Source organism: Bufo bufo, chromosome 3 (assembly GCF_905171765.1).
Source record: "Bufo bufo chromosome 3, aBufBuf1.1, whole genome shotgun sequence".
NCBI lineage: Eukaryota > Metazoa > Chordata > Amphibia > Anura > Bufonidae > Bufo > Bufo bufo.
This window is the reverse complement of record NC_053391.1, coordinates 478,829,426-478,842,047: the sequence shown is the minus strand read 5'-3', so window position 1 is coordinate 478,842,047 and position 12,622 is coordinate 478,829,426. Positions and strand designations below refer to the sequence as shown.

Below are 12,622 nucleotides of genomic sequence, written 5' to 3'. Positions count from 1 at the left end.
AATTTGGGAATAGTTTTTCAACCCAGAAAAAAAAGTGTGCTTTTACGGTCACTACAAATAACTTGACCAGCTAAAAAACTACAGATTTGCTTGAATAGAAATGTGAGACCTGTTTTTTTTTGCACTGTTTGACAGGTTAAGGTTTAATCTCAGTATCAGACTTCTATCTGCACGGTAGCGTGTGTCTTAGGTTTTTCTGAATGACACTATCAGTACCTTCAATGTAAGATATCCTTTTTGGGATAGATTTCAAGTAGGCCTCCAATACCAGAAACTAGTTATTTTGAGAATGGCAAATTTGGGAATAGTTTTTCAACCCAGAAAAAAAAGTGTGCTTTTACGGTCACTACAAATAACTTGACCAGCTAAAACAGTACAGATTTGCTTGAATAGAAATGTGAGACCTGTTTTTTTTTGCACTGTGTGACAGGTTAAGGTTTAATCTCAGAATCAGACTTCTATCTGCACGGTAGCGTGTGTCTTAGGTTTTTCTGAATGACACTATCAGTACCTTCAATGTAAGATATCCTTTTTGCTAAAGATTTCAAGTAGGCCTCCAATACCAGAAACTAGTTATTTTGAGAATGGCAAATTTGGGAATAGTTTTTCAACCCAGAAAAAAAAGTGTGCTTTTACGGTCACTACAAATAATTTGACCAGCTAAAACAGTACAGATTTGCTTGAATAGAAATGTGAGACCTGTTTTTTTTTGCACTGTGTGACAGGTTAAGGTTTAATCTCAGAATCAGACTTCTATCTGCACGGTAGCGTGTGTCTTAGGTTTTTCTAAAATTACACTATCAGTACCTTCAATGTAAGATATCCTTTTTGGGATAGATTTCAAGTAGGCCTCAAATACCAGAAACTAGTTATTTTGAGAATGGCAAATTTGGGAATAGTTTTTCAACCCAGAAAATAAAGTGTGCTTTTACGGTCACTACAAATAACTTGACCAGCTAAAACAGTACAGATTTGGTTGAATAGAAATGTCAGGTCTATTTTTTAGGCGCTGGGTGACAGGCTCAACTTGCCCCTGATGTAGTATATGGCCAAAAAATAACCACACTGTTGATGGTTAAATGCACTTGGGTGACACAGGCTCAGCCTGCACCAGATGTAGTATATGGCCAAAAAATAATCAGACTGTTGATGGTTAAATGCACTTCGGTGACACAGGCTCAGCCTGCAGTGATGTAGTATATGGCCAAAAAATAACCAGACTGTTGATGGTTAAATGCACTTGGGTGACACAGGCTCAGCCTGCACCAGATGTAGTATATGGCCAAAAAATAATCAGACTGTTGATGGTTAAATGCACTTCGATGACACAGGCTCAGCCTGCAGCTGATGTAGTATATGGCCAAAAAATAACCAGACTGTTGATGGTTAAATGCACTTCGGTGACACAGGCTAACCACACTATTGATGGTTAAATACACTTGGTGATAGCTTGTGCTGGCGCACCATAAGTCACAAAATGGCCGCCGATCACCCCAGAAAAAAAGTGATCTAAAAACGCTCTGGGCAGCCTCAAAAAAGTGAGCAAGTCAATACTAGCACTTCAATGATCCACAGCTGCAGATCGATCACAGAATGAAGTCTTTTGGAGGAGTTAATCACTGCCTAATCTCGCCCTAACGTCGCAGCTGCAACCTCTCCCTATGCTTGAATCAGCAGAGTGACGTGCAGCACAACGTGACCCAAGCTTATATAGAGGCTGGGTCACATGCTGCACTGGCCAATCACAGCCATGCCAATAGTAGGCAAGGCTGTGATGGCCTCTTGGGGCAAGTAGTATGACGCTTGTTGATTGGCTGCTTTGCAGCCTTTCAAAAAGCGCCAAGAAAGCGCCGAACACCGAACCCGAACACGGACTTTTACAAAAATGTTCGGGTCCGTGTCACGGACACCCCAGAATTCGGTACGAACCCGAACTATACAGTTCGGGTTCGCTCATCCCTAGTCACGAATCTGAATTTCCTTGCACTTCGTGGTAAAAAAAATCTACCGTAGCTCTTGCTGTGACGTCACACAGTGCTCCGTGCAAGCGCGAGTAAGCAGCCTTTTCAAATCGAGCTGAGCCACCGGCCGGGGCAAGCTCAATATTCGGCCTGAACATATAGGGTCCAGCCTCCTGTATCCCTTTCAACCTGGACGTGATAAAAGAAGATAAGGAAAGACGCAGGACAGACAGTCAAACAGACGAACACCCAGAACCAGGTATTTACCAATCTGTGGGCATCTGAGTTACTGTACACTGCGGTTCCTTCAACACTGACAGGTAGCGCAGGCATACAGGAAGCGCATCGCGCAGTACCATAAGAAATTTTAGACACGTCACTTTTACTAGCAGCGGTGGCGATACCGCTGCGGTACCGCAGCGTTAGTTAGCACTAGTGTAAGCGCCTGTGTATTACAATTAAGAAGTAATTCTCCAAAAAGGCTATACCAGCCCTACACACGTATGTTGAGCAGAAGGTTGGCCAGTCCTTGAGCCTGTCGGCGTCTGGTAAAGTTCATGGCAGTGCTGACGTATGGAGCTGTAAATATGGTCAAGGAAAATATATGTCCTTTATGGTCCACTGGGTAAATGTGGTTCCTGGCCAGGCACACCAGCAACTTGGTCAACGGCAATGTCGCCTCTGTGTTCTCAAGCTGTGACTCCTGCGCTATTGTCCTCCGCTGCTCCTCATCCTCAACCTTGTCCTCAGCCTCCACTGCAGGCACAAATCGGAGTGGTCCTCCAGCATACCACCTATGCAGACATGGCGGTGTCATGCTGTTCTGCGTCTCTTAAGAGGAAATCTAATCCTGGCTATCTTGCCAACTGAAGATTGGAACCGATAATGGGAAGAACATTGTGTCAGTGCTGCTTCAAAGGAGGGTTTAATCTGGTTGTAAAGCAGTTCCTGAAGTCTTCCACCCAACTGCAAGACAAATGGCCAGGAAACTGTGCATGCACTTCAGTCACTCTTACATTAAAAAACACACCCTCCTTGAACTGCAAAGGCAGAATAGCGTTCCCCAACATCGCCTCATATACAATGTTTCCACCCGATTGAACTCCACCCTCCACATGTTGGACCATCTATATGAGCAAAAGGAAGGCCGAGAACAATTTCTTGATGATGGAGGCGGACAGGAGTACTTCCCTGTGCAACCTCAACGTTGGCAAGTGACACCTGCTGTTTGCTCAGGCCATTTGAGGAGGCCACTTTATTTGTCAGTCGCCAGGACTACTGGATGAATGAAGTAATTCCACTCCTTCACGTTCTGGAGCAGATGCTGATAAATCTGGCTGGCCAGGGAACAGGAGACGTGGCACCTACATCTCATGGCCACTTGAGCACTGTGGGGGCTGAACTGGTGAAGGAGGAGGACATTCACAAACAAGCAATGTATACAGACATAGGTGGTTCATCTGCACAAGTGGCAGGAGAGGAGCAGGAGGAGCTGGGGGTTGCCACCTCACCACTCTGTGACTGGGCCACTATGTTGACTCTCATGCTGTGGCCACCCTTAGCACTCTGTGACTGGGCCACTATGTTGATTCCTCTCAATGTTGCCACCCTCACCACTCTATGACTGGGCCACTATGTTGAATCCTCATGCTATTTCCACCTCACCACTATGTGACAGGGCCACTAGTGTCCCTATTTGGCGTTGTTTACTTTGTTTTCTTTCCCATCTGAATAAAACCGATTACTGAGGCAAATAGCCAAAACTCATACAAATTTCGCACAAGGCCTCTATCACACGGTCAGTATTTTGCATTAGGATTTGCTCATGATTTCGAAGTCAAAAGCAGAAATGGGTACAAAACACAGAAGACATGCAAATATTTCAATCATATGTCATCTCTGTTTTGGATCCACTCCTGTTTTTTTTGGCCTTATGGATCAATTACTAATGAAATGCTGACTGTGTGAAGACATGCAAAAGACAAGATCCGTTTTTTTTGGTGTTGTTCTTCTGACGGATCAGAAGAAGGGAAACATAAACAGTGACATTAACACAAACTTACTTCTGACACCGTCTGTTATGTGCCCTCTACTTGCACCAGCGTTTAACAGAACTGGGTCTGTAGCAATCTATGTGGAATCAGCTGAAGATGGTGTAAAAGGAGTGCGCACTTTCACTCTTTAGTAGAATCTTGGGCTACTGCATTGTTAAGTACATTATACCTGACTCTAGCATTGACCTGTAAGGCAGAGTTCACACTTCAGTTATTTGGTCCGTTTTGGACCCATAACTGACCAAACAGGTGAAGTGTGAACTGATTCTAAGAGTGACGCATGTCACCTGACTGTCATACTGACACATAGTATCTGTTTCACAACCACAGCGGACTAGCTATGCATGTTTCTATGCTGCACAGTGATGCACACCGAGATACACGCTCCCTGCAGGCTGGGAAATAGCTGATTTTTAACATGCTTCATCACAAATTAATTCAGATCAAATCAAATTTTTTGGAAAAATTTGTCGGTGTCCGAATCTAATTTCTAAAAACTTCGCTCATCTCTAGTTATATTTCTATTCTTTATATTATATGGCATTTTATGGGTCACTACTAGGGATGAGCGAATCGACTTTGGATAATACATCCAAAGTCGATTCGCATAGAACTTCGTTCCAATACTGCATGGAGCAGGAGCTCCATACAGTATTAGAATGTATTGGCTCAGATGAGCTGAAGTTATTGCTTCTTGCGAGACTTCGCATAATAACTTCATAAATTAATTTGTACTGTAAAAAAACATTTCCCAAACTCGGGTTCGGTTCTGAGGTACCACTTGGTGTCACTACATCTGTAGCTACACATTCTCAGCATTTTTAGGGTGCTATTGCTGGTATATTTGTGCTACAATTATTTAGCTGACACCTATGTATATTTATATATTGTAGGAAGGCGCAAGGGTCCGTCGTTTACGGAAGGTATGTGTCACCGAGGTTCCTGGCCTCTGTGAAGTAAGAGCCAGTATTTTCAGGTGTCAGCGGCAGCTAATGCTGATTGACAATTTTAGTATGGTTGTATAGCTGATCCAGGACGGCTCTTACTGGTAGTAGTCAAAGTGCTGGGTGGGTGACTACTCCCCACATTCCAGGCTGGGTCTTGACTTGCCTATAAAAAAACCCAGCCAGCAGTGTCAGCTGGGAGTGATTACCTCTCTCTGACAGAGGAGCTTTGGCAATCGCTGGTGTGGGAACTGAGCCCGGTGCTGGGCTGAAAAGCTTAGACCTGTGTGTTGGGAGAGCAGGTCACCTAAAGCCTGCATTTGGACTGCTGAAGGCTGTTTTTTGTTATGCACAAACTTTCTACTCGATGTGAACAAACACCAACCCGGCAAAGAGTGTTTTTTGTTTGACCTTATTTATGAATAAACACGGACATTTGACTTACGAACTTGTACTTTGCCTCTGTACTGCACCTGCTTATCCCAACAACCAGAGTGAATCCCCACAATATATATATATATATATATATATATATTGTGGGGATTCGCTCTGGTAGGCAGGTTAGCAGACGCTTTATAGAGGCAAAGGAACAGGTTGTAAATAATTCTTCAGTGTTTATTCACACTTATAACATAACTCAACAGTCACTTTTCAGGCTTGGTGCTTGTTCACACATAGAAAAACAAAATAAAGTTCATATGGTATCCTGGGTGTCATTTTACACCCGGCTGAATGCTCAGCCTCAGAAAGTCCACTTGCAGGTTTTAAGGCGGCCTGCTCGCCTGACACACGGTCTTCAGACCTCAGCACAGAAGTCTCCAGAGCTCCACTGTCAGAGGGAGGTAATCCACACCACCTGACAGTGCTGGCTGTTTTTTATAAGCCTGCCAAGACCCGGCCTGGAACGTGGGGAGTAGTCACCCACCCAGCACTTTGACTACACCCAGTAAGAACTGTCCCGGATCAGCTATTACAGCCATCCTAAATAGCAAGTGTCAATCAGCATTAGCAGCCGCTGACACATGAAAATACCGGCTCTTACTTCACCGAGGCCAGGAACCTTGGTGACACATACCTATCATTAATGACGACCCCTTGAACCTTCCTACAATATATATATATATATATATATATATTGGGGTCATTTATCAAACTGGTGTAAAGTAGTACTGGCTTAGTTGCCCATAGCAACCAATCAGATTCCACCTTTCATTTTTCACAGCTCCTTTGAAAATGAAAGGTGGAATCTGATTAGTTGCTATAGGCAACTAAGCCAGTTCTACTTTACACCAATTTTATAAATGACCCCATATGACTGGTATATTTGCACTATGGCTTGTTTAATATTAGTGCTATGATTATCACTATTATATAGCTGAGCCTGACACCACTATACATACTATGACTGGTATTCATTTTTTTAAGCATGACATACAAACTTCACTGGCCCTATATATTTCAGTAAAACATGTACAATACTTCAATACCTTTTACTGCTAGGAATAGATCATTATAAGGGAAGCTAAGACTACTCAAGCTTTCATCTGGATAGTGGGTGATGAAAAATGACTCACCTGCTAGTAGTATAACTGCAAATAGGATCTGGAAAATGCTGTAGATAAGTGGGAAAGTGAACATCAAGGCAAGCTCACTTTGGCTGAAGGAAAGCTGGATAATTGTGGTACAAAGTTGAGTATTTTGCATTCCAGTTTCCAATGAGACTGTTCGACATCTAAATACATGACAAAAACAAAGGGTTAAAAGTATTTTGTAATGTATTGTAATATATAGAACCAAAAAAGAAAAAGGCCTCACTTATAATGCCATGATCTAGGGCAAACAAGAAAACAACCATATAAACCTAAAGTGTTGTCTAACAAACAACAAATGAATGCCCAATATATTTAAAAATATATATTTTATTTCATAATAATAAACAATTCATAATAATTGGGATATTTAAGATAACAAAAAAAGTTTTGAAGAGTCAGCAGAAAACCCCGGATGCCGCAGTCCCCCGGCCGCTGTCTCTGTAACCCACCAAAAGATGGAGCACATGTCAGGTGTGTATAAAGTATGCTGTATGGTGATTCACAGAAAAAAGGAGGGTGTAAAATATAAACCACAAAAAAATAATAATAACTGTGATCATCACCTTAGTGCATAGCCGCAGGATGAGTCAAAAGCACTGGAAACATAGACAGAAAATAATGTTCATATGGGATTCTCAAAATAAATGAGACCCCATACACCAGACCTTCAGATGAAGGCTGTGAGCAAAAATCATCCGTGGATATCTGATGGAAAATCACAACATACCATTAAACATGATGGAGGGCAGAGACAGCAGGCACAGGACAGGCAAAGGACCTCCTTTTTTCTGTGAATCACCATACAGCATACTTTATACACACCTGACATGTGCTCCACTTTTGGCGGGTTACAGAGACACCGGCCGGGGGACTGCGGCATCCGGGGTTTTCTGCTGACTCTGCAAACCTTTTTTTGTTATCTTAAATATCCCAATTATTATGAATTGTTTATTATTATGAAATAAAATATATATTTTTAAATATATTGGGCATTCATTTGTTGTTTGTTAGACAACACTTTAGGTTTATATGTATTGTAATATAGTCTAGCATTACCAGTTACAGTTTATGTCCATTATCTAAATGTATTCAGTAGAATATACTCTACTGGAAAAAATAATATAAACTAGGAAACTTTCGATTGAACCAAGATTGACAAAGTATAAACTGCTAGTACTGCATGGTCAATGGTCACACAACCAAGGTGGTTCTGCAGCAGGGTATTTGTTGAGGCATGTTAATACTTTGTGGCATTTCCCTTTGCTGAGATACAGGCTTCCACTCCACACAGATGCTGGATATTCTCCTGTCGTATATATCATTCCAAGCTCTTTCAACTTGGACGCCTAGTTCAGCCACGTTGGTTGTTGGCTGCTGTGCGTGGGAGATTCGTCACCCCATCCAGTCCCAACATTCTCAATGAAAGAGTAATTTAATGATCGTGCTGGTCAGGGGAGCTGCTGGATACCTTGAAGAGAACAGCAGTGATAGGACACATGGCACATAGGTGACTCCCAGCTTTTCTAGGATGTAATTATGGGCTATCAAAGGTCATTATATGGAGAGAGATATAAGACGAGGACTACAACTCCCAGCATGTCCAGACTATTAATATAGGGCATCAGTGGACATTACAGGGAGAGGAATATAACAGGAGAGAACTACAACTCCTAGCAAGAGCAGACTGTTATTAAAAGGGATCAGTCAACATTATAGGAAGAGGGGTATAAGAGAAGATAACTACAACTTCCAGAATGATCAGACTATTATTATGGGCTATAAGAGGACATTACAGGAAGTGGATATAAGGACAGAACTACCTACCGCTCCATGAATTATAATACCCTCCCTGTGGTGCTCTGGTATGTATGAATGCCCCAGTAGTGCCCCATGAATTATAATGCCCCACCTAGTGCCTCGGCCAGTATTAAAGTCCCCAGTAGTGCCCACAAAAAACACCCCAAAACACTCACCTGGCTCCTTTTCCCTGTCGTCATCTGCTCTGCAGGCAACAGGCCTCTTCCAGCCTGTGGCCTGAGTAGCCACATCATGGCACAGGAAGTCGCAATGACATCACTGCGGCCTCCTGCTCAAGGTTTCAGGCAGCACGATGATGTGGTCAGAAACACTGGCATCCTGATCTGGCATTCGTGACTATGTAATTGCACCGCCTAAAACCCAGCGCAGGAAGTTGCAGTGATGTCATCACAACCTCCTGCACTGTTCTACTGCCCATAAGCTTCAGGTTTAATAGCCTGAGGCCTATAAGGCTCAACATAAATGGCTGCTCACCATGTTCATCTCTCTTCATGGTTATAGGCCACAGATAATTGCCTCAGGGGCCATGTGTTTGAGACCCCTGAGATATACAATATACAGTATTTCCCCAACATTTCACATCCCTATGTAAGCAAGAAGTGGTTCAGAATGCATACCTGCTCCACGACTGGTTCGATAGATAAGCCAACATGAATCCAAAAATGAAACCAATAGCTGGAAATAGTGTTCCTAAAATCCACAACTCAGGTGAAATATCCCAGGATCCTTTGTACAGAACTCCACCTATGACAGCTATAAGTACAATAAGGACACCTCCTGTAATGGATCCTATCTGCAAGGACAATAGCATTATTTCATCAGACTACATGTTTTTTTTGTTTATAAAATTATGAAGATATATTTGATTAAGAGCTGAGTTGTGTATAACAATAATGTTGAAATTACAAAAATGTATTTTTTAGGTGATACTACAATAGTGTACCTGTCACACATCTGATCACTTAGGGGCAGAGAAAAAGATACAGTGACAGATCTCTCAAGGGATCTTAGAAAATCAATTAGAAAGTGCAGTAACTCTTAAGAGTGGTTTCACACATCAAAAAAATTTTTGAACATTTTTTTACAGCTTTTTTTTTTTCAGCAAAAAATAATGCAGCCAGATGTTACCTGCTGGCCAATACTAAATATAAAATTCATATTTTTTTTCTAATTGCATTAGTTGTGATTTTTCCTCTCTTGGCCTTTTTTTTTAATTGCAGCATGCTCTGGGTGTAACATTTTTTACAATCATATTCCCATAGACCTCTCCCAGTCTCTAAAAAAAACTGCAAGAATAATGTGTGATTGCAAAAAAGCCACCCCCCAAAGAACTGCATGAATTTCTTGGTATTTTTTACAAGGACAAAAAATGGCAAGAAAAAAAAAATATATAGTATGAAAGCACCCAAATTACAGTTGTGTTCAAAATAATAACAGTGTGTTTAAAAAAGTTTATAACTCTCAAAATCCTTCTAATAACTTTTATTTCCATACACACAAATGCATTGGGAACACTACACATTCTATTCCAAATCAAAACATGAATTAAAATATATCAAATTTGTGTTGTTCTTCTAAAAAAAATAAAGAAAAGTGAATATTAGACTGTTCAAAAAAAAGGCAGTGTTTGTATTCTTCTTTACAAACTCAAACATTCACTATATAAAGTGAAGTGATTTCCTTTGAATCACTTAACTATGTAATATTTAGTTGTATAACCACTGTTTCTGAGAACTGCTGTACATCCGTGTTGCATGGAGTCAACCAACTTTTGGCACCTGTGAACAGGTATTCCAGCCCAGGATGATTGGACTACGTTCCACAGTTCTTCTCTATTTCTTGATTTTGCCTTAGAAACTGCATTTTTTATGTCACCCCACAAGTTTTCTATTGGATTAAGATCTGGGGATTGGGCTGACCACTGTATAACGTCAATCTTGTTGGTCTGGAACCAAGATGTTGCCCGTTTACTGGTGTGTTTGGGGTCGTTGTCTTGTTGGAACACCTATTTCAAGGGCATATCCTCTTCAGCATAAGGCAGCATGACCTCTTTAAGTATTCTGATGTATTCAAACTGATCCATGATCCCTGGTATGCGATAAATAGGCCCAACACCTTAGTATGAGACACATCCCCATATCATGATGCTTGCGCCACCATGCTTCACTGTCTTCACAGTGTACTGTGGCTTGAATTCAGTGTTTGGGGGTCATCTGACAAACTGTCTCCGGCCACTAGACCCAAAAAGAACAATTTTACTTTGATCAGTCCACAAAATAGAAACATAGAAACATAGAATGTGTCTGCAGATAAGAACCATTTGGCCCATCTAGTCTGCCCAATATACTGAATACTATGAATAGCCCCTGGCCCTATCTTGTATGAAGGATGGCCTTATGCCTATCCCATGCATGCTTAAACTCCTTCACTGTATTTGCAGCTACCACTTCTGCAGGAAGGCTATTCCATGCATCCACTACTCTCTCAGTAAAGTAATACTTCCTGATATTACTTTTGAACCTTTACCCCTCTAATTTAAAACTATGTCCTCTTGTAGCAGTTTTTCTTATTTTAAATATTCTCTCCTCTTTTACCTTGTTGATTCCCTTTATGTATTGAAAAGTTTCTATCATATCCCCTCTTTCTCGTCTTTCTTCCAAGCTATACATGTTAAGGTCCTTTAATCTTTCCTGGTAAGTTTTATCCTGCAATCCATGTAGTAGTTTAGTAGCTCTTCTCTGAACTCTCTCCAAAGTATCAATATCCTTCTGGAGATATGGTCTCCAGTACTGCACACAATACTCCAAATGAGGTCTCACTAGTGCTCTGTAGAGCGGCATGAGCACCTCCCTCTTTCTACTGGTAATGCCTCTCCCTATACACCCAAGCATTCTGCTAGCATTTCCTGCTGCTCTATGACATTATCTGCCTACCTTTAAGTCTTCTGAAATAATGACCCGTAAATCCCTTTCCTCAGATACTGAGGTTAGGACTATCACTGATTTTATATTCTGCTCTTGGGTTTTTATGCCCCAGGTGCATTATCTTGCACTTATCAACATTACATTTTAGTTGCCAGATTTTTGACCATTCCTCTAGTTTTCCTAAATCCTTTTCCATTTGGTGTATCCCTCCAGGAACATCAACCCTGTTTCAAATCTTTGTGTCATCAGCAGAAAGACACACCTTATCATCGAGGCCTTCTGCAATTTCGCTGATAAAGATATTAAACAATATGGGTCCCAGAACTAATCCCTGAGGTACCCCACTGGTAACAAGACCATGGTCTGAATATACTTCATTGACTACAACCCTCTGTTGTCTATCCCTCAGCCACTGCCTAATCCAAGCACAAAGACTGCAATTTATTGATAAGCCTTCTATGTGCGACAGTATCAAAAGCCTTACTAAAGTCTAGATAAGCGATGTCTACTGCACCTTTGCCATCTATTATATTAGTCACCCAATCAAAAAAAATCAATAAGATTAGTTTGACATGATCTCCCTGAAGTAAACCCATGCTGTTTTTCATCTTTCAATCCATGGGATTTTAGATGTTCCACAATACTCTCCTTAAGTATGGTTTCCATTAATTTCCCCACTACTGATGTCAGGCTTACTGGCCTATAGTTGCCCAATTCCTCCCTACTACCTTTCTTGTGAATGGGCACAACATTTGCTAATTTCCAATCTTTATTTAACCAGTGATTGGTTAAATAAATCTGTTAATGGTTTTGCTAGTACACCGCTAAGCTCTTTTAATAGCTTTGGGTGTATATGGGATATATGGCCCCTGTGGCTTATTTGTATTAATTTTAGACAGCTGACTTAGAACCTCTTCCTCTGTAAAGACACATGCATCAAAAGATTCATTAGTCTTCCTTCCTAACTGAGGTCCTTTTCCTTCATTTTCCATTGTAAAAACTGAACAGAAGTATTCATTGAGGCAGTCAGCTAGTTCTTTATCTTCTCCCATATACCTTCCTTCTTTTGTTTTTAATTTGTTAAATTCCTTGTTTTAGTTTACTTTTTTCATTTATGTATCTGAAGAATGTCTTATCGTCTTTTTTCACTGACTGAGCTAATCTCTCTTCTGCCTGTGCTTCAGAAGCTCTTATAACTTGCTTGGCCTCTCTCTGCCTAATCTTATAAATTTTCCTGTCAGCCTAGTTTTTTTTTATTTTTATAATTACTAAATGCTATCTTTTTGTTTTTAATGATTTTGGCCACTTCTGCTGATTACCACAGTGGTC

At 41.0% G+C, this 12,622-nt stretch overlaps 1 protein-coding gene across 1 annotated transcript in view; it reads right to left on the bottom strand.

Annotated features, from left to right (window-relative positions):
• LOC120993858 (ileal sodium/bile acid cotransporter-like) overlaps positions 1–12,622 on the bottom strand; it is a 60,970-nt gene that overhangs the window by 13,691 nt on the left and 34,657 nt on the right. The window contains exons 4-5 of the mRNA XM_040422332.1: positions 8,987–9,162; positions 6,534–6,691 (exon numbers count right to left, since the gene is read on the bottom strand). Of these exons, the coding sequence (XP_040278266.1) occupies positions 6,534–6,691; positions 8,987–9,162 (334 nt within the window). The remainder of the gene's footprint in view (positions 1–6,533; positions 6,692–8,986; positions 9,163–12,622) is intronic.